This window comes from Heloderma suspectum, chromosome 1, assembly GCF_057233095.1.
Source record: "Heloderma suspectum isolate Gila_16-S chromosome 1, 16-S_ref, whole genome shotgun sequence".
NCBI classification, from domain to species: domain Eukaryota; kingdom Metazoa; phylum Chordata; class Lepidosauria; order Squamata; family Helodermatidae; genus Heloderma; species Heloderma suspectum.
In genome coordinates, this window is record NC_139458.1 from 282,569,330 (window position 1) to 282,592,332 (window position 23,003).

At 42.6% G+C, this 23,003-nt stretch overlaps 1 protein-coding gene across 1 annotated transcript in view; it reads left to right on the forward strand.

Annotated features, from left to right (window-relative positions):
- The first annotated feature begins 356 nt into the window (after positions 1-356).
- The window catches only part of ARHGEF10 (Rho guanine nucleotide exchange factor 10), a 150,320-nt gene continuing 127,673 nt past the window's right edge, over positions 357-23,003 (forward strand). The window contains exons 1-2 of the mRNA XM_084826771.1: positions 357-473; positions 19,135-19,226. Of these exons, the coding sequence (XP_084682897.1) occupies positions 19,187-19,226 (40 nt within the window). The 5' untranslated portion in view covers positions 357-473; positions 19,135-19,186. The remainder of the gene's footprint in view (positions 474-19,134; positions 19,227-23,003) is intronic.

Consider the following 23,003-nt stretch of genomic DNA (forward strand, 5'->3'; position numbering starts at 1 on the left):
AGGGAAAGAAATGGGAGCTGGCGTGCTCTGGACTGGATTCAAGTAGGATATGCTGACAGCTCCCACTCCGCACTGCACAGCTGTACAAAAGAGAGCAATTAGGCTGGTCACGTGGGCACTTAGGAATGTGATGCATGAGCACACGGGGGTGGAAGGGAGGGAAAGACCAGGGCGGCTCTTCAACTCTTTTTGCTTGCCACAGTCAGTGCCTGCCCTATTCTTTTTCTGCCGCTGCTCTATCAGCAGCAGCAGCAACAAGGAAACTGGCAGTCAGGAGAGCCAACGGGAGACTGGGATTGCTCCCTACGTCCTCCAATGGCGTGCAGCTTTAGCTCCAAACGACATCTTCGCTAGGCAGGGTATCCTGTGTGTAAGAAATGCTGAATGCATATCTGTTTTGGAAGGGGCGTTCGAGCCTGTATCAGTGAAGTGGGAGAAGGAGGAGGAGGCAGTCGCCACTTGAGGCTCAAAAGGTGAAAGAGGACGCTTATTCCTTAAAACATACGATAAAAAGCGCATGCCTGTCAGTGTTTGTCGGATGGTGAGGGCTGAAGTGCGCCTCTTTGTGCGTGTGTTTGTGTTTGGGCATCTTGGACGAAAGAGCTTTATGCGTCTGGAAGGAAAGGAGGGCTTAGTGGAGAGGAGAAAGTTTAGTGACGTGTCTGTATTCTGGAGAGCCCAGTCTGAACTGCTTCCCTCCACCCCCCCCGCCCGATGCAACTGCTGCATCCTTCGAAGGCACATGCCAAAAGGCCTTCATCAGCAATCTCTTCTGCATGCATCTAGCTGCTTCTTGCCTGCAAGGGGAAAGTTAAGGTTTGTTTTGTACTGGAAGCTTCTCCCTGTTGGTTTTCCTCCTCTTCTTTTTTAATCCCCCCATGGAGCAGTGATTCATAAACTGAGTGGGTGTGTAGCCTCTTCTGGATTCAGAAACTGGTGGTGTCATGGCAGAAATATTTGTATATGCACAACAGTACAGATGCCAAAGCAATAGCACTTTATGGATTTTTGTTTGCTCAGCAAATCTCTTAAGAAATGAACTTGGGGAGGGATGCTGTTAAATTAAATAACTTTCTGACTTTAAAAAAAGTATAAATGTTTAATTGTTGGTAGCTTAACAGAATATCTCTAATTAAATCTGTTGACCTGGATTTCAATTGCACTTCTGTCTGGCTACAATTTAATATAGAGTTAGCTGTGCTTAAGACCATTGAAACCAGCAAACTTAATCATTCTCAGCTTTGTGCTGAATTGTGGTCCAAGTCTGTAAGTCCCCTTGAAACCAAGCAATACCTACACCCTACAATTCTGTGTATGTTTACTTAGAATTAATTCCCATTTAATGAAGTGAGATTTAATTCTGAGTACACATGTGTGGGATAGTGCTGGTACACATCTAACCACGGTCAGGAATGCAGCCTTACGGCATGTCTGCTGCAGAAAAGTTGGTGGCTGTACCAGTATAGGGGTGTTGGAGAAATCCGCAATGGAAGCAAATGAATTCAGATTTCTATGGAGCCGACCTGCAGATTCCACAGCAGACCGGCTTTTCCCAAGTCACACAGATTCCACGGACCAGTGTTTTGTTTTTACTTTCTGGTATTTTATGCAAATTTAGCCATAGAAAAATACATAAAATAAAAAAAAATCCAGCTGAAAATGTGCATTTTCCTCATAGGCTAAACCACAAAAATGCACATTTGGGGTGATCTGCATATTTTGGTCAGGAGTTATGCATTTTTGCAAGTGCGAATTTGCACAAATACGAGTTTGCACAAATTTGGGAAATTGGGAAAAATCTGATTCTGTCAATGAGCAAATGATGGAATGAAAGGCACTTGACAATCTGTGAAATGCATCCCTAACCCAGAATGCATCTTGATAACATGTATCACTGACATCAGATAGTCCCTGGTCATTCACCTCTATCCACTGGAAAAAAAAGGGGGGGGGTCCCTTATGGGCCCAGCACAGGCTGTTGAATCTTCACAAAACAATTCACACTTTAAATGAGTGGAGATAATGCATCTGCTCTTTCATTCACTGGGCCTGTTTCATTCACTTGCCACGTTTCCCTGTACTGAATGAAAATGCCAAACTACAGTAGTACCAGAAGTTGCTGCACTGGTCTTTTCTATAGAAATGTGTTGCTGAAGCCTGTGACAGCAGTTCTGTTTAATAATAACCCTTACTGAAATCTCCTTATTTCAAATGGTTGGTTTGGTGATGGAAGTTGTGAAGTGGCTTTTGCAGACAGGTGCCTTCTGGTATGTACATGAATCTGAGATTGCTCAGATTGAGCTTTTTCTTCTTACCTGCAAATGTAGATAGATTTAAAATTCAGGATTAAACCCCCAAAATATAGAAATAGAATATATTCTCTCTCTGCTCTCAACATGCAGTTCTTTCTGTTTGCTGAAGCCTATAGACAACATAAATACTACCTCTTGTATGTTTTGTAAGTTTGTGTCTTCTTGTAACAATGTAACAATGTGGCTTGTTCTTTACTGAATTAAGGCTAAGAACCTCTGAGTATATTTTCAGAATGCCACTTGCCCAATATACATTTTTCTTGGTGGTGTTAACATCTCTATAATGTTTCATAAATGTATTGAATCATGAGATGCTAACAGCTTGATCGTAAACATGTTTACTCAGTTGATTCCGATACTATGCTGGCAAGTGTTGGAAAAAATTTTTTAATGGAAGCAGAGCCATAACATTGTGTGACTCTGTGGCTCTGATTTTATGTTGCTTACCCAAGTGAGCCAGTTGCATGAACAGTTTTTCTAGCTGCTGGCATATGGTCAAAATCAACTCCCAGAAGTAGTACTTCCTGAGTTAAATGGATTATTTAATTAAGTGCTCATAGAACTGTATAACCATAGCTTCAATAAAGGCTGCAAGTTGGTTTGACTGAAATTAGTAAAAGTTGCTTGAAAAGGTGATGAAGTGACAGGGAATAACCACAGAGACAAAATTCTTCTAATTTGAGTCATTAACCCTTGACCCACTAATAACTGATTGTCCCTGAAACATAAAGATTTATATTGTTTAAGAAAAATCTCTCCACTAGCTTAACTAAAGAAAAGGATGCTTTTAATTACTCAGCCTTTCCATTTGAAATACTGACTTGAGGAAATGAATTCTCATACTTACTCAAGCTCAATTTGAGAAAAAGAATAAATAGCTATTCAGGATAGCTTCCAGAACATGACCTGTGATCTGGGTGATCTGGTTTCTATCAGCTTGGTAGAATATCCTCTCTTCACCTGCTCTGTTGTCCACAGATGCCATTCATATCAAATTTTCTTGCCAAATACTATAATAGAAATGTAAAATACTCAAAGTGTTTCACATACATTGGCTGCATTAGAGTATGTGAGCAAGCCATGGCCTTGTGAGTTCCCCTGTGCTCCTCCAGAGTGGGTGCAAGGAGGAGATCAGAAGTGTTTGCTTCCATTTTCAATTAATTGCAGATTGTTATGTGCAAACCTGGACAAACTATGATTATTCTTAACTATGGTTTAGGGCAGGGATGGGCACATGGTCTGTGGCCTGCATGTGGTTCCCCTGAACTTTTCTGCAACCTCCACTGCTACCAAAAATGTTTCCCCCCCTTGAAAACAAGGCATGCAAAGAACATGTGCTTTGTTCTTAAGGGAAATTGCGACTCTTTTGCCACTATGTACAGTGGTGGTGGGCAAGGGTACAACCCCCAGTGGGGCTCTGGGGAGGCTGTGCGGCCTTCCAACTCTCAGAAGGTGCCACCCCTCATTTAGGGAAACAAACCAAATTTGAACCATGGTTTCTGATCCTGGCTTTCCCCCCTATAGTTAAGACTAACCACAGTTTGGGGTTTGCACATAACAGCAAATTGTGGTTATTTGAAAACAAGTGAAAGCTTCTGATCTTCTTGTGGCCTGTAAAGTCGTTCAGTACTATTTCTATATTGAGGACAGAGTTATTGAGCCTGAGAGACAATTACTTGGTTTGCATGTAACAATAACCCTTGGGTTGTTGGGGTCGTGTCAGAGTGAGTGAGCGCACTGCCTCCTGCCTGCTTGCCGCTTCTGCTTTGCAACGCTTTAGAAATATTCGGCATGACATACGAGCCCAGAACTCTGGCTTGTTGAGGGGGGGGGGAAGTCTGGAGTTTTAACCATGGTTTGTTGTTGGGTTAAAAGTCTGGGTTGTTTCCCCCCAACAACCCAGAGTTCCGGGTTGAGATGTCACGCCAAACAACCCAGGAACAGGGTGTTCCTGGGTTGTTTTCTAAACCAGATGCACAGCAGAAGTGGCAAGTGGGTGGGAGACATCTTGCTTGCTCCCCCACAGCCTTGACCAACCATGGGTTGAATTAATTAACCTATGGTTGGTCATTAAATGCAAACCAGGTCAATGGTTTGCTTAAGATGGGTGCACAACCTTTTTGGCCCTGGGGGCCACATTGGGCGTAATGAGGTGGCATGGGGGGCTGTGTGTGTGCGCACGCACATGTATGCTCATTCACATACAACTCATTCAGTTGCACACCATTTGCATGCGTGCGCACAGTCTCTCTCTCTCTCAAATCTAACTGCTGCCCAAGAGTGGTTATAAGGCCTGTCACCTGCTTTGATCAGGTAAAGCCAACACTCCTCCCAGAAACGTGTATTTTCAAACCACCCAGCCATCCAGGAAACCTGGCTCCTAGTCCTTCTCCCTCCTCTAATTCACTCCCTTGCTGAAGGATCCTGACAGTCCACACTCTGTTACCTGAAACTTTGTCTTAAGCCTTAAGACAATTTAAGAAGTTAATGACTGATGCAATATTTGAATTGGGTACTTTCTGCTTCATAGCTCAGTCTGTTAGCCATTATGGGAATATTTAATGACATATAAAACTTGGAATTTACATTACTGAGGGACATGCATGTATTTTATGCTACTGCTCTATTATCTTTTTGTATTGCCTGCTGTTTTCATTATAATGTTTTAGCTACTGTTTTTTTATTGCTGCTATTTATATTTGTATGGTTTTATGTAAGCCCCTTTGGACATCAGGTGATGGAAAGATGGGGCATAGATCCTTTAGACAAAGTATTTTGGGAAATTCATGAGTTTCAAATGCATGCCAAGAGTATTAAACACTAATAAAAGCATTGTCCACAACTGATTATCCATATATATATATATATATATATATATACACACATATACATATACACAGTGTGTGTGTGTGTGCATATATATATATATATTTATATATATATATATATGTGTGTGTGTGTGTGTGTGTAATGTGCCCACCTTCTCTGTAGGTGTGTCATGGCTCTTTACAGTTGCTTAACAGTGCTAATCCTGTTTGCTTCTATAGTTCTTTTTAGGAACTGTAGATACTTTGTTAAAATATCCCATCTGAGAAGTCACCACTTATTTCAACATTCATCATAGTTGAGAAACTCCCAGAATGCCTATATAATTAAGGCTTGAAAAGAAAAGAAAAGCAGCCTTTGTGCAGAAACTACCTTTGTGCAGAAAATATCTATTGAGAAAGAATTTGTTACCTCAGTGGAATTCCAGGTTTAAAATTCCAGCTGGGCAGAGTTACAATTATTTATTCAATATTTGATGCAAAAGATGGGAGAAGGCCTTCCAGCTGGGGTCATACGTATGCCTGTTCTAGTTGGCTGGATTGCCACTGACCTGTTGCAGGCCAAAGTGGAGAGACTTGGTGGATTTTGTTCACTGTATCCAGGTAGAGTAAATGAGCCACGCAACCTCCAACATATCATCCAATGTGATTTGGTGGAGGCAGGAGTTTGGAGGCTGTCCCAACGACTTTAGTGGTTTTGGAAAAGCAACAGGGATTATTTGGAGAATTTCAAGGTGTCTAATGATAATGGTAGTCTTAGGCCACTGGGCAGGTATGGAACCCTTAGGGAAGCTACAGAAAGGACAGTTGTAGGTTGTAATGGGAAGGTACAGAACCTGAGAGTAGCTGCAAGCCAGGATTGGGAGCTGCAAGGAAGTCTTGAGGCTGTGGAAGGAGTTGGAGGAGCTGAACCCTAGGCCTGCTGCCATTTCTATGTGGTGATGTAGATTTTTGGATGTTCAGAAACTGTGGTGGGGTAGTGGAAGTCATTCTATATGACAAGCCAACAGGTTCTGAGATTTTGAGAGACATGGAGTTGCAGGGCTAGTTGTGGCTAAGCCTTGGAAATCGGGAAAGTACGGTGGACAACATGTATGGATCTGGTGTCAGTGAATATGTGAGATAGGGGTAAAGATCCTGAACTGTATGGGCCTGAGGTCTGTGAGTTATGTGGGTTTTGGATTTGTGCTAAATCTATGGGCATGCTGTGGATCTGCAGTTGGTATGCATCTGTGGAGTAAAGAGCAGGTGGGTTCAACCTGCTGGTGCCAAAGGATTTTTGTAGTTATTGCCTATGATTGCACTAGGTCTACTGAAGTATCTTTGCTAAGGCCATAGGATCCCTTATAGTACGCCCTGTCTCCCAAATAGTTTTTCTACATTTTAAACAGACAAAGCCATATAATTGGAAGGGAGTAGTCTTGCAGTTCAAGAAAATGCTTTGCAAGATTGGGCTGGAATGGCTGTTTATAGTGGGACTAAACCTTACAGCTTCTGGAGCTTAGGAAAGGCTGCCGTAGACAGTCATAGGGTAGATAACATGGGAAATAATATTTTTAATGTCTTACAAAGCTTTTTAGAAGTAGTAGTAGTAATAATATAAGTTCCTTCACTGATAGTACTAGTACTTCTAAGCCTTTGCAGTGATATTTTGAGTGTTCAAAATATTTCAGGTACATTCTCAGTAACCCTAGGAGGATTCCTCTATGGTCTGTATAATCATGCCTATAACAAGTGTGTGTGTATGTGTGTGTGGGGGGGATACCGAGGCTGAGAGATTGAAAGTAGGGATTTTGCACTTTCAATCACTGCACTGTAAAAACTAGAATGAAAGAATGGCTTTAAGGTAGCAAAAATAGTACTGCCTTTTCAGCTATCTTAAAAAAATACAAATTGTCAAAGAAGTTAAAAGTATACTTATAAAAAGCATAATGCATCTGATATTCTTGTAGTTTTGTTTTCTGTAGGTATTGCCAAATATTTTAGCGTATGCAATGCAATCCCATGCATGTGTTCCTTAGGATAAGAGGATGGAGCACTGCAAATCTCGATGGGAATAGCCTTTCCTGAAATCTTAAAATTATGCAGTTAGAAGGACTCAAACAGCCATCTAACCGAATCATGTGCCCAAAGGCAGGACCCTCAACCCACTAAAATCACATGATCAGTCTTCATAATCTATACTGTACCATGCAACGGGCAGAAAACAGCTGTACTTGCAGTTCTGAAGCTGTTAAAAGTACAGATGCTGTCTGTCGGCTTAAGCACCGATGGCTCCCCAATAAAAAAATAAGAGCGTTGTATTGCTTTATATATGTATGTGAGGCTGAGCAGTTCTGTCCAATGAGCATTCTATAGCTTAAGGAGGACTAAAATGTTGAACTCGTGTTTCCTATTTTATTCAGCGTGTGTTTGCAAACCTATCAGATTGCTATGCATGGCATTTTAGCTGGGTTGTTTGGCGCTGCTCTAAGTGCCTGTAAAGCACAACACCACCTCTTATGTTAAAAACATAATAATAATGTTCCATCTTCCTACCTCAGTTTTACCCACTTTTTCTTCATATTTCATTTCTATGTCTCCCTAGAAAGATCCCCCTTTTTTCTACTTCACACTCATGGTGCCTACCATTGTTCTAGAGAATGTCTAGCTGACAAAGGGATCAAAACTCAAAAGCCCTTGTGGAATTACTCTAGGTGCTTTCTGAGCTCTACATGTTACCTATTTCTGACACTCGTCTTTTACTGATTTCTTCCACCCACCCCAAGAATAGCAATTTTGAATTTTCTCTATCACCTTATCAACACTTAGGTGCCCTCCAGTTGCATTGTTCTAGAGCTTCTAGAGTTCTTCATATGGCCAAGAGTTCTTCATGTCCTTCTAATAATGATAATGTTGTCTAGATATACAAGACAGGAAGTGCCCTGAAGATCTGCTAAAACAACATCCATCAAACTATAGAAGGTTCCGGAAACATTGTATAACTCAAATGACATCACATTGAATTCACACAGCTCTTTATGGGTACAGAATGCAGTTTTAGCTTTGTACTATGAGTCCATTTCAATTTGCCAATGTCCACTGGATATATCTAAAGTAGAAAAACACATGGTATTAGCTAACTTTTCTAGGGTATTTCTAGGAAGAGGGGAGGCATCTTTCATTGAAATCTCATTAAGCTTTCAGTAGACAACACAAAATTTGATTCACCTAACCTTTCCCCTAAATACTACCACAGTTCAGCTCCTTTATTTTTCATGTCCTCCAAGTGTTGTTCAAATTTCCCCTGAAATGCACTACAACTCTTCTAGATGACTACTTAATTAGATGGTTATTCAGAAAATTAATTCTGTGCCTTATCCAGTTACGTAACAAGTTGGTAAACACACATACACATACACACACACCCCAACACCAACCAATCTGGCTGTATGATGTGGGATTCCAGGCAGCTCAAGTGTAAATAGGTCCAGCCCTTTCTTCATTTTGGCAATTACACATTGTAACTGATCGCCCCCATCCTCCCATGGCAACAGAAACAACCAATCAGAATAAATTCCTAGATTTATATAACCTGAGTGGCCTCCAGATGTTTTGGACTTCAACTGCTATCAGCCCCAGGCAGCATGGGCAGTGGCCAGGAATGCTGGGAGTTGTAGTTCAAAACATCTGGACGGCACCCAGTTAGGGAAGACTGATGTAGTCATACAATTTTTAGCCATTAGCAAACATTTCCAGGATTATTTGGTGGCCCAGATTGTGCATAACTATGGTTTAGCATTACATACATGAGCCTGGGGTTTGTCTGCTCCCCCATCTTCCAGCATGACTGCAAGGAGATTGAAAGCATCTGTTTTCAACTAATTGCAGTGTGACACGAGACAAGTGTTTTCAGTGTTACCTATAGTTTAGGGTAGCCTTCCCTAATCTGACAGCCTCGTGTGGCGGAGAGTGGTAGACGGCAGTATTGCAACCGAAATTCTCCCCACAACCTGAGTTCAATCCCAGCAGAAGCTGGGTCTCAGGTAGCCGGCTCAGGTTGACTCAGCCTTCCATCCTTCCAAGGTCGGTAAAATGAGTACCCAGCTTGCTGGAGAAAGGTAGTTATGACTGGGGAAGGCAATGGCAAACCACCCTGCTATAGTCTGCCATGAAAACGCCAGCGTAAGCGGCGTCCCTCTAGGGGTCAGTAATGACCCAGTGCTTGCAGAGGAGGAACCTTTCCTTTCCTTTCCTCCCTTCCCTAACCTGGGTCCCTCCAAATGTATTGGCTGACAACTCCCACCAACCTCAGCCAGCATGGCTGATATCCAGGGATGATGGGAGTTGTAGGCCAACACACCTGGAAGGAGCCAGGTTGAGGAAAACCAATCTAGAGCAATGAGCTAATTTCAAGCTGTGGTTGGATGATCCTGGTTTGTTTCCCTTATCCAAGGACAGACAACCTTGTGCCCTCCAGATGTTTTGAACTACACCTCCCATAATCCCTTTCCATTGGACATGCTGGCTTGGACGGAGGGAAGTACCAGGTTACCTAGCCCTGCTAGATCACAGTAAACCCTAAACACAGTTTGTCTTGGTCTGCACATAACAACAAACTGCAATTAGTTGACAATGGAAGCGAATGCTTCCACTCGCCTTCTTGCAGCCATGCTGGAGGGGGTGCACACAAGCTTGTAACAGTAATGCTAAACTACGGTTCCATTAAGTTATTTTCACACATTACAAAAGATGTTTGAGTCTCTCTCATGCTTGTGTCATGTATAACACTTATCAATGCTAAAGAGTATTAAATCAAATGTACATACATACCAGCCAAAATAGGTTTTTCCATTTTTTAATTACCTTCTGGTTTAAAACAAAGCAGGGAAGCCAGGTGTGTGAAAATGACCCTGGCATGCCTTTACTCAAAAGTGTTCTTGGGGACCTGTGAGAACTGCATGTCTTGTTAGAACTTACAAATGTGAATGAGGTTGAACTGGAATGTCCAATCACAGAAGTGTCTGCACAATATATTAATATTTTACCTTTACCAGTATCAATAGAAATGCTTTGGAAAGCAGTGTATAGTTTGATAGCCATTATTCATGCCTAGACATTAGCTATTCCGATGGATGTGCGGGTATGCCATTTACCCGCACAAGCAACACTGTCCTACTTATTTAATGATGAATAGAAGTCCTATGTTTAGAAAATCTGTTTCAGTTATTTGTTATATTGTACAAAGCTTATGCTTCTTGAAACAAACCTCTGAATATTTTATGGTAACTTTCAAGGTTAAGAATTTGCCCTGCTTTCTGTTCCCTAATGTTGATGGGAATATATTAAATGACAGTATAAAGAGAGACTGAACTATTTTCCAAAAGTGTGGAATGCTTTTCATCTCTCCCTCCACCCCCACCCCCCTGGTATATTTGTAATGAATAGAAAAACCTAAGAAAAGATATAACCATCTATAATACTATGTTAGAACATCCATTATAACTGGCAAACTGAGGAGTAGGTAGTAACAGTTCACTTACTTTATTCCAAAGTTAAAGACTTGCAGTATGAACTTAAGAGATGGCTGAGTAAGTATTCTGCATATCCATGGTTTTTAATATTAAAGGCATATTTAGGATTTTGTGTTTTTTGCAGAATATGACTGCTTTATTGCTATTTTAAAAATGTGTATTGATTATTTTTCAGCACTGGAAAAATAATGTTTTGTTTCTTGTACAGCAAATTATATTAGGCTTTCAAGCTTTGGATAAAGCAACAGCCTCTTGCTTTTAACTCAGTTCACGTTCTAGGATAGCCTTCCCCAAGCTGGTGCCCTCCAGATGTGTAGAAGTATGACACCCATCATTCCCAGACAGCATGGCCAAGCCAACACATCTGGAGGACACCAGGTTGGGGAAGGCTGTTCTAGGACTATATTACACAACCAAACTGGGTACAGTGGGGTTGAGGATCCAAGATGCATTTTTAATTATTATTCACAGGGTTGTCTAAAATTGTACTAGGTCCTGTATAACAATAAAAATCCAGCAAGTCTTCTGGCTTATAACAATTCTAATAATCACAAGAAAATCGGATGGGGAGATGGAATGGAAGAAATTTAAAGTAATTGGAAATGGTACACATGTTACGCCATAGAAGTTTGATTGCTAAAAATTTAAGATTAAGGGGGTGGGGAAGCCACATAATTTGCTACTCAAAAAGAATAAGATGGAAAGCCAAGAGGGGGAAAATCTTTATGAAGATGAAGGCATGACATATGGGAAGGTGAGAGAGGAATTGAATCTCCACAGTAGCAAGATGTTGGAGAGTGTGAGAATGTAGACAAGAAAGTGAGTAAGGTGTTTGAGGCTTAACAAGTAGAACCTGAAGAATTCTTAGCATGATCTTACCATGCAGGTTCATGGGACTAAGAGCAAGAAGGAGACTATGGAGGGCTTAGAAAGAGGGGTGGAGGAGATACAGAGGTGCTAGATTCACCTTTAAAAGTGAACAAGCCTAAAACAAATGAAGAGTGGTAGATAAGCACTAAAAGAACAATTTAAATATTCCTATTATATTTCCTTTACAAGCATGCATACTATACTAACTGGTTTCTCTAACAGTTAAAGCATAATGATTTACAACTAAACAGATCCAAAATTCAAATTAGGAGCATAATCCAAAACCTTTCATCATGCAGCCTATGTGTAATGCAGAGCAGTATCTGCTTAGAGACGAGAGACGATCTCCATGCATATATAGAACTAGGATGTCAGGGAAAAGGCTAGCTTAGAGCCCTTCTCCCTAGCACCCTGGTTTTTGATATGCAGCAGTTTTTCTCCCTGGAGAAGCATTTGAACATGCAATATCCCTCCTGATTTTGCTGCATGTGTAGACAATATCAAGGCACACATGCTAACCTGCCATTTTATGAGTCTTTAAAAGAAAACTGTTTGGCTATGCAGTTTGTCTCCTGCCTCATGCAGAAAGACACATCCAGACAGAAATAAAAAGGGGAAGAGCAATAAAGAGCAACAAGATTATGCCCATGCTGTAAGCCACCCACCCCATCCGCCCCAGGTCCATTCACGCTATTGTTGAAAGTTCAGGTTTTGTAAGAGTAAAATGCGGTCGAAATACCTTTTGTCTGCTTTTGCATTGAGGCCTCTGAACACCCTTACAATGCTCTGAGATACAGCACAAGTGGTTCTTTATTTTCTCTTCAGTGTGTTCAACTTGGAAGATATTTAATTTAAACCTCCACTAAAGTTTTCAGCTGTGCATGCCCCATAGGAAAGAAATATAGTTTGTATGTCTTTTAAATAGCCAGTATTGACACAAGGGAGGCCTCTAAAAATCTGCTATCTATCAGTAGTTCAAATGCAAAAGCAAAACACAGATGCTCATAACATCCTATAGTGAAGCTTTATTGTTGCATGACAGTTAGGGCTTCTTCACATGGAACTTTTATCCTGCGGTTGAGATTGCTCCTTCACAGAAGTTTGTGGGCTCTTTACATGATTACGTGACCCTGCTGTGACCCTCCAGGGCGTCTCCTACACTAAATGCCCTTTGTTCCATTTTTAAACAGATCCCAGATAATGAGCTATCAAATTACCCCGTTGTGTTCTGCTTCAGTTTCCTCCATGAAAAGAGTAAAAGTGGCAAGAAGAGGAGCGAGATCAATGAAAGATAATGGAAGACTCAGAGACGGGGAGAAGGAGGGGGAAGGGGAGTGGGAGAAGGAAGCATGTGAAAAAGAGAGTCGTCCTGATCCTGCATTTAAAACAGAAGCAGAAAGTCCTGTTTTAAATTCAGAATTTTAGGCTGGTGTAGAGATGCCCTTAGGGTCTCTTCACACATGAAGATTTTCTGTACGTGGCTGTCACTAACAAGCAGGTAATCACGTGTATGAAGATTGCACACATGATCCACACATGTAATGGGAAGCTGTGATGCATTGTGGCTTTCCAACATGTGGATGTACACCAAAAGAGAGTTCTCTGTCTGTTTGTGTACATGTACTGTGTATGTTTTTTTCCTGCATGGAACGTTATCTGTGGGGAAACAATATTTTATGTGATGTGGTGTGTTCTAATGCAATATCATGCAGCCTGGCTTCTTTGAAAGGTTCTGTTTGTTCCTTGCATAATATTCACATATGTGATTCTTAATACACCAGTAGTCTAAAGTCCCCCTTCATGGATCACTGCCTTGTTGTGGCGAAGGGGCTTGCGTAACTCAGTGAAGCCATAAGCTATGCCGTGCAGGGCCACCCAAGACGGACAGGTCATGGCAGAGGGTTCTGACAAAATGTGGTCCACTGGAGAAGGAAATGGCAACCCACTCCAGTATTCTTGCCAAGAAAACCCCATGGAACGTATCACAAGGCTAAAAGAGATGACGCCGGAAGATGAGCCCCTCAGGTCGGAAGGTGTCCAATATGCTACTGGGGAAGAGCAGAGGGTATTTCCAAGTAGCGCCAGAAAGAGTGAAGCGGCTGGGCCAAACCCGAAAGGACACTCAGCTGTGGATGTGTCTGGCGGTGAAAAGAAAATCCGATGCTGTAAAGAACAATATTGTTTAGGAACCTGGAATGTCAGATCAATGAATCAAGGTAAGCTGGAGGTGGTCAAACATGAGATGGCAAGATTGAACATCGACATCTTGGGAATCAGCGAACTAAAATGGACAGGCATGGGCGAATTTAATTCAGGTGACCATCATATCTACTATTGTGGGCAAGAATCCCTTAGAAGAAATGGAGTAGCACTCATCGTCAACAAAAGGGTGGGAAAAGCAGTACTGGGGTACAATCTTAAAAATTATAGAATGATCTCAGTACGAATCCAAGGCAAACCATTCAACATCACAGTAATTCAAGTCTATGCCCCAACCACTGAGGCCGAAGAAGCTGAGGTTGATCGGTTCTATGAAGACCTACAACACCTTCTAGAACTAACACCCAAAAAAGATGTCCTCTTCATCATAGGGGATTGGAATGCTAAAGTAGGAAGTCAAGAAATCACCGGGATAACAGGCAGGCATGGCCTTGGTGTACCAAATGAAGCAGGACAAAAGCTAATAGAGTTTTGCCAAGAGAACATGCTGATCATAGCAAACACTCTTTTCCAACAGCATAAGAGGCGACTCTACACATGGACGTCACCAGATGGTCAATATCGAAATCAGATTGATTATGTCCTTTGCAGCCAAAGATGGAGAAGCTCCATACAGTCAGTCAAAACAAGACCTGGAGCTGACTGTGGCTCAGATCATGAGCTGCTTCTTGCAAAATTTCGGCTTAAATTGAAGAACGTCGGGAAAACCACTAAACCGTTCAAGTATGACCTCAGTCATATCCCTTCTGAATATACAGTGGAGGTGAGGAATAGATTTCAGGGATTAGACCTGATAGACAGAGTGCCTGAGGAACTATGGACGGAGGTCCGTAACATTGTTCAGGAGGCAGCAACAAAATCCGTCCCAAAGAAAAAGAAATGCAAGAAAGCCAAGTGGCTGTCTGATGAGGCTTTACAAGTAGCTGAGGAAAGAAGGGAAGCGAAAAGCAAGGGAGAAAGGGGAAGATATACCCAACTGAATGCAGAGTTCCAGAGAATAGCAAGGAGAGACAAGAAGGCCTTCTTAAATGAACAATGCAAAGAAATCGAGGAAAACAACAGAATGGGAAAGACTAGAGATCTCTTCAAGAAAATTGGAGATCTCAAGGGAACGTTTTGTGCAAAGACGGGCATGATCAAGGACAAAGAAGGCAGGGACCTAACAGAAGCAGGTGAGATTAAGAAGAGGTGGCAAGAATACACAGAAGAACTATACAGGAAAGATCTGAATGTCCCTGATAGCCATGATAGTGCGGTCACTGAACTTGAGCCGGACATCCTCGAGAGTGAAGTCAAGTGGGCCTTAGGAAGCATTAGTAACAACAAAGCTAGCGGAGATGACAGTATTCCAGCCGAGCTATTTAAAATCCTAAAAGATGATGCTGTTAAAGTGCTGCATTCAATATGCCAACAAATCTGGAACACTCAACAGTGGCCACAAGACTGGAAAAGGTCAGTTTACATTCCAATTCCAAAGAAGGGCAACGCCAAAGAGTGTTCCAACTACCGCACCATTGCGCTCATTTCACATGCCAGCAAGGTGATGCTCAAAATCCTACAAGCTAGGCTTCAGCAGTATGCGAACCGAGAACTACCGGAAGTACAAGCTGGGTTTAGAAGAGGCAGAGGAACTAGAGATCAAATCGCCAACATTCACTGCATCATGGAGAAAGCAAGAGAATTCCAGAAAAACGTCTATTTCTGCTTCATTGACTACGCTAAAGCCTTTGATTGTGTGGATCACAACAAACTGTGGCAAATTCTTAAAGTGATGGGAGTACCAGACCACCTTACCCGTCTCCTGAGAAACCTGTACGAGGGTCAAGAAGCAACAGTAAGAACCAGACATGGAACAACCAATTGGTTCAAAATTGGGAAAGGAGTACGACAAGGCTGCATATTGTCACCCTGCTTATTTAACTTATATGCAGAGTACATCATGAGAAATGCCGGGTTGGATGAATCAGAGGTCGGAATTAAGATTGCCGGGAGAATTATCAACAACCTCCGATATGCAGACGATACCACCCTAATGGCAGAAAGCGAAGAGGATCTCAAGAGCCTCTTGTTGAGGGTGAAAGAGGAGAGTGCAAAAGCTGGTTTGAAACTCAACATTAAAAAAACGAAGATCATGGCATCTGGCCCTATCACTTCCTGGCATATAGAAGGGGAAGAAATGGAAGCAGTGACAGATTTTACTTTCTTGGGCTCCAAGATCACCGCAGACGGTGACTGTAGCCATGAAATTAAAAGACGCTTGCTCCTTGGGAGGAAAGCTATGGCCAACCTAGACAGCATAGTAAGAAGCAGAGACATCACCTTGCCGACAAAGGTCCGTCTAATCAATGCTATGGTTTTCCCAGTAGTAATGTATGGCTGTGAGAGCTGGACTATAAGGAAGGCTGAGCGCCGAAGAATTGATGCTTTCGAACTGTGGTGCTGGAGAAGACTCTTACGAGTCCCCTGGACTGCAAGGAGGTCAAATCAGTCCATCCTAAAGGAAATCAACCCTGAGTGCTCATTGGAAGGACAGATACTGAAGCTGAAGCTCCAATATTTTGGCCACCTAATGCGAAGAGAAAACTCCCTGGAAAAGACCCTGATGCTGGGAAAGACTGAAGGCAAAAGGAGAAGGGGACGGCAGAGGATGAGATGGCTAGATAGCATCACGGATGCAATGAATATGAACTTGAGCACGCTCCGGGAGAGAGCGCAGGACAGGAAGGCCTGGCGTGCTATGGTCCATGGGGTCACGAAGAGTCGGACACGACTGAACGACTGAACAACAACAAGTCTAAAGTCAATAAGAAACAGCTTTTTTGCATAGTAATGACCATGGTTGTTAATACTATTCTGAAAGGATCTTGTCTGCTCTGGTCTTCTCCCCATAAGGAACTCTGAGACAAATATTGGCGGTTTGCCCAGTCATCTTGCTTATAATTGAAAACTGTTGGACAAGTGAGTCTAGTGCTAAAAGGATTCTACTGTGAAAGAGCTTGGAAATTTAGAACAAACAGGCTATATGGTTTATGGTAGAAGTGTGGTGTTTTGACTTGTGAATTGTTTTTAAAAAGATAAATAAGAGAATCTAGACATATTTTAAACTGTACTGTAGGATTGTTTCTGTGTTTTAAAAATCTTACTGAACAGAACTTTGTAAACATGCATTTCTATTGCTGAACAAATATATGGGGAAGATGGGAAAACTGGCAAAAAGGGGTTAACATTTTTCAAGGTATAGGGGGAAAATTACTCTGCCGTGTTATAGTATTCAGAAGTGGTTTTGTTACAAGCAGAAGAAACGTTATGCATTGGTGTATGGGCACATTGCCATAGGAGAGCCAGTGTGATGTTGTGGTTAGTGTTGGACTGGGATTCAGGAGATCTGGGTTCTAGTCCATACTTGGCTATGACCTACCTCACAGCTTAACCTACCTCACAGGGTTGTTCAGAGGATAAAATGGAGAGGATGAGGATTATGTAAGCCACCTTGGACTCCTTGCAAGAGGAAAAAAGGCAGGCTACAAATGTAATAATAATAAAGTTATCAGGGTCCTGTTCCCCTCCTTGCTCCGCCACCCCTGCAATCTTAACTTCTATAATTTCCCCATTGCTTACCGTCAGGAATTAATTTGAAGCAGGGCTCATCTGGGCTTGGCCTTGTATCTTGCGAAGTAGTAAACAGACTACTGCAGTCTTCCTTTTCGTTGCTGGATTAGCCCCACATACAGCACTAGAAGAGGGTTAAGCACAGGGATGGGGAAGGTGTGCCCCCCTAGATATTACTGTACTACAAGTTCCCCCATCTCTCACTATTGGCTATGTTGGCTAGGGCTGATGGGAATTACTGTCCAACAACATCTGGAGGGCCACACGTTTCCCACCCCTGATTTAACAACATCATATGCAGTGGTGTGTGCTGCTGTTCTTGGTTCTCACTGGTGAGTGGGTGGCTGCCAGTGAACTGGAGTGAGGCAGTTCGGATACAATCTTTTGCATCTGTATCGAGGCCTCTAGCTATCTGCGTCAACCAGTAATGTCCATGGCAGTGCAAACCATTAGAGGTCTTTGGACAAGTGCAGGATGATTGCCCACACTGTGAAACCAGGCTTGCTGGCATGTAGTGCTGTGGCAGGGGATTCACGTCCCCTTGCTCAGCACCTGGGAGCAACAGCCAGATCTTTGCTCTCATGCACTGGTGGTGGTTGCCGGGTGGCTGCATCTGACAAACAGGGGCACACATTTTGAGCACATGCTTGGCATGCACAAGATTCCCAGGTTCAATCCCTGGCACCTCTCGGTAGGCCAAGTAGGTCTGAACCCCTGGAGAGCTGCTGCCAGGCAGTGCAGATAATGTTGAGCTACATCGAACAGTGCTCTGACTCGATATAAAGCAGCAGATTCCTATATTGTACCCTGTGTGGCACTGATAGTAGGGCTTCCAAACTGGAGGATGTGATTTTTTTTCCCAGGCAAATTTGAACCCCAGCAGCTTATGGCAGGCTGGTCTCAGGTCGGTGGTATTCCTGCTCTCCCTCTGGCTGGTGATGGGGGTGGAACAGCCTGCCTTTCCTTAGCCACTGCTGTCCCATGGCAGCTGGCAGCTGGACTGGTGTTCTTCCTGGAGGGCGGGTGAAACATATTAAGCACTGTTGACCACTGACACATCATCATCGTCGTCATCATCATTATTATTATTTGGGTGTGGGGGGGTTTAAATAAGCAAAGCTGGTGTTCTCTTATCCTTATTTTGGTGCAAATCTAACAAGTCTGAAGTAGATGGTGGTGACGGTGACAGTGGTGGTGGTGGTGATGATGATAGGTTAATATAGGGAATTGAAGCTGAGAGGTTGCAATGTGCTCAACACTTAGTCTCACTGACTTGATATTTAAATGCATGTTTCAATCCAGCGTCTTGTTCAGCAAGTGGCTTGCTCATCCACATATTCCCCCTGTTGTCTATGCCTTGGATTTTGGAACACTTCATAGGGACCTGCCTTATGCCAGATCAGATTATTTTCCCCATCTGTCTCAGTGTTGTCTAATTTGTCTGGTAGTAGCTCTCCAGGGTCTCAGGCAGATGTCTCACCTGCTACCTGATAATTTAACTGGAGATGCCAGGGATTGAACCTGGCATCTTCTGAATGAAAAGCAAGCGCTCTACCAGTGAGTTATAGTCCCTCTGCAAGAAGCATGCTTGTTTAAAGCTGTAGAGGGAGATAATGCTCGTGACTATAGCAAACTGAAAATATGTCTCCAGTTCTATGTTGTCACTAATCTCAAATCTCTATTTCTCCAAAATGCAATCATTTTGCTATTCGGTAGCAACTGTGATATATTCTAAATGATTTCAAAGACATTAACCCTTCTTTAAAAAACCGTGTTTTATTGCAGGATCGTTTAAGTGTTTTAAAAAGAAACCATATTAGTGAGAGTACACGGTAGCATGGACGCAGAAGGATTCCCTCCCCCCCCACCTCCTGAAGGTAATAAAATATCAAAATTATAATTTTGTTTGTTTCTTGAACTGAGAATAGTGGGGAGTTGTTGTTGTTAAAACTGCTTATATCTGTTGTCTGCTTATTCTTGATATAGAGCCATTTTTCTTGGTATGGTTTTAGTAATATTTTAATTTACATTAATTTTAACTGCTTCATCTATTTTAATGAATTCATAGGCGTGAGAACCTGCTTATAGCATGTGTTTTGAATTTGATGAGAGCCAGTGTAGTGTAGTGGCAAGAGTGTTGGACTGGGAGTCGGGAAATCCGGGTTCTAGTCCCCACTCGGCCATGGAAGCTCACTGGGTGGCTTTGGGCCAGTCACAGTCTCTCAGCCCAACCCACCTCACAGGGTTGTTGTTGTTGTGAGGCTAAAATGGAGGAGGAGGATTATGTACGCCACCTTGGGTTCCTTAAGGAGGAAAAAAGGTGGGATATAAATGTAATAAAATAAACATTCTATCTGGTGACTTCATTCCCTGGCACCACTAGCCTTTAAAGATGAAGCTTTGTTTCTAATAGGGTTTTTTCCCCCCATTTGTTGCATATTATCCCATGCCTGGAATTTGGTTCCTATTATTCTGTGATGTAAGTGCAGAAGGTCACTTAAATGGATGTGCAGTCTTTATTGTATGAGGACAGGAATGTATTAAACATTTAAATAATTTTAAATGGAATCTGTAATGTGCAGTCCTCCTTTGTCCACCATTGTATTATTGCCTGATTATGCAGCTAATTATAATTCAAATAAAAGTGCTGGGGCAGAGCCATAGAGAGGACTATATCTGCATGATGAATGCAGAATTTTCCTGGAGAATCTGGAGAAACAGGGTGGTGTGTAGCTGCCACATCTGCTGGTTTTTCGGAGCGTGGTGAAGTAAACTGTCCTGGACTTGGATCAGCGAAGTTTTAACACTCAAAACCTTGCTTGATGATGAGGCATGCTGGCCTTGATCAAGTCCCTGTTTCACAGCTTAACCTGAGATGATTATCTCCTGCCACGTGTTCTCCTGTATGGTTTAAGATTATCCCAGTAGACCTTGCTGATGATGCTCCCGCCATGTAAAGGTTTGGCAAGTAAGCACGAGATTAAGGATGACCTTGATGGTGCACCCCGCCCCCCTGCCCCCGGTAGGACTCCCAGCCTGGAAGACCTCAGGCTAGTGCTCTCGTGCCCTTCACACAGATGATTAAAAACTCCCTATTTAGAAGAGTTCTTGATCGGCTAGGAGGAATATTATGGATACACCTCTGTTCTGGAGCTGATTTTTTTTTAATCACTCCTACTTACGTATACTCGTACTACTATATTACTGCTATACTCTAAAAGTGAATGCATGAGTTGAAAAAAGTCCTTTGCGTAAAGGACATTCAAAATATGAACACTCTGAAACCAGAAACCAGAGCCAGCCCTGCTATTAGGCAGAGTGAAGCAATCACCTCAGGTGGAAGATGCTGGAGGGCAGCAGTGACAGCTTCCTGGCTGTTCCTCTCTGTTGGAGGACAGAGCTTTATATGCCACATAACATGTCCTGGGCCTGCTAGCAGGGAGAGCAGGGCTAGGGTAAGAGAACTGAGCCCAATTCTCCCTGCACGTGCCATCCACCCTGCCGCTTTTCCACTTTGCATAAAAAGGGGAGGTGTTGATTTGTGGCCTATCAAAGTATGAGTGTGTCAGCTGAATCCCACTGAAATGCATTGTGTTGCAATTTAAAGCAATGCCAGAATTTTTTAGAATCCCACTGAAATGTCATGCCAAGGCTTAGTCCTATTCATCACCACTAGGAGGAGCCCTGCTGCTTAGGCCTGTGACACAATAATTGTATTGTACTAACCTGTCCTGTGCAGATAATATACATTTCTTTCCCGTATCTCAGACACTGAAAGAAAATGCAAGCCTTTGTCCTGGGCCAGACACCCTGTTGTAGTTTCACCAGTGTTATTAAAAACAACAGCAGCAGCACAGGGACTGTATTGGGATGGAAAAGGAGCATAGCCTGTAGCCATAACTTGTAACTATTCCATGGAATTTGCAAGATGTATTCACTTTGATGCTGTATTTTTACTACTACTATTAGATAAAAAATATTTAGAGCCAGTAGGAAGAACTGGACAGTGTTGTATATGGTATAGTATATATATTAGTTACCTTTTAAATAATTCTTGAATAAAGCAAAAGTAACTTTTTTCTACAGCAATCATGCTAGTCACCAACAGTGCAATCTTATACATGTCTATGCAGAAGTCCCATTAGATTCAATAGGGTTTACTCCCAGGTAACTGTACATAGGATTGCATTCTAGTATGGTTGCAAAGGACTGTTGTTGTTGTTCAGTCGTTAAGTCGTGTCCGACTCTTCGTGACCCCATGGACCATAGCACGCCAGGCCTTCCTGTCCTCCGCTCTCTCCCGGAGTGTGCTTAAGTTCATATTCATTGCATCGGTGATGCTATCTAGCCATCTCATCCTCTGCCATCCCCTTCTCCTTTTGCCTTCAGTCTTTCCCAGCATCAGGGTCTTTTCCAGAGAGTTTTCTCTTCGCATTAGGTGGCCAAAATATTGGAGCTTCAGCTTCAGTATCTGTCCTTCCAATGAGCACTCAGGGTTGATTTCCTTTAGGATGGACTGATTTGACCTCCTTGCAGTCCAGGGGACTCGTAAGAGTCTTCTCCAGCACCACAGTTTGAAAGCATCAATTCTTCGGCGCTCAGCCTTCCTTACAGTCCAGCTCTCACAGCCATACATTACTACTGGGAAAACCATAGCTTTGATTAGATGGACCTTTGTCAGCAAGGTGATGTCTCTGCTTCTTACTATGCTGTCTAGGTTTGCCATAGCTTTCCTCCCAAGGAGCAAGCATCTTTTAATTTCATGGCTACAGTCACCGTCTGCGGTGATCTTGGAGCCCAAGAAAATAAAATCTGTCACTGCTTCCATTTCTTCCCCTTCTATATGCCAGGAAGTGATGGGGCCAGATGCCATGATCTTAGTTTTTTTAATGTTGAGTTTCAAACCAGCTTTTGCACTCTCCTCTTTCACCCTCAACAAGAGGCTCTTTAGATTCTCTTCGCTTTCTGCCATTAGGGTGGCATCGTCTGCGTATCTGAGGTTGTTGGTAATTCTCCTGGCAATCTTAATTCCGACCTGTGATTCATCCAGCCCGGCGTTTCTCATGATGTACTCTGCATGTAAGTTAAATAAGCAGGGCGACAATATGCAGCCTTGTCGTACTCCTTTCCCAATTTTGAACCAATCAGTTGTTCCATATCTGGTTCTTACTGTTGCTTCTTGACCCTCGTACAGGTTTCTCAGGAGACAGGTAAGGTGGTCTGGTACTCCCATAACTTTAAGAATTTGCCACAGTTTGTTGTGATGCACACAATCAAAGGCTTTAGTGTAGTCAATGAAGCAGAAATAGACGTTTTTCTGGAATTCTCTTGCTTTCTCCATGATGCAGCGAATGTTGGCGATTTGATCTCTAGTTCCTCTGCCTCTTCAAAACCCCGTTCACATACTGCTGAAGCCTAGCTTGTAGGATTTTGAGCATCACCTCGCTGGCATGTGAAATGAGCGCAATTGTGTGGTAGTTTGAACACTCTTTGGCATTGCCGTTCTTTGGAATTGGAATGTAAACTGACCTTTTCCAGTCTTGTGGCCACTGTTGAGTGTTCCAAATGTGTTGGCATATTGAGTGCAGCACTTTAACAGCATCATCTTTTAGGATTTTAAATAGCTCAGCTGGAATACTGTCATCTCCGCTAGC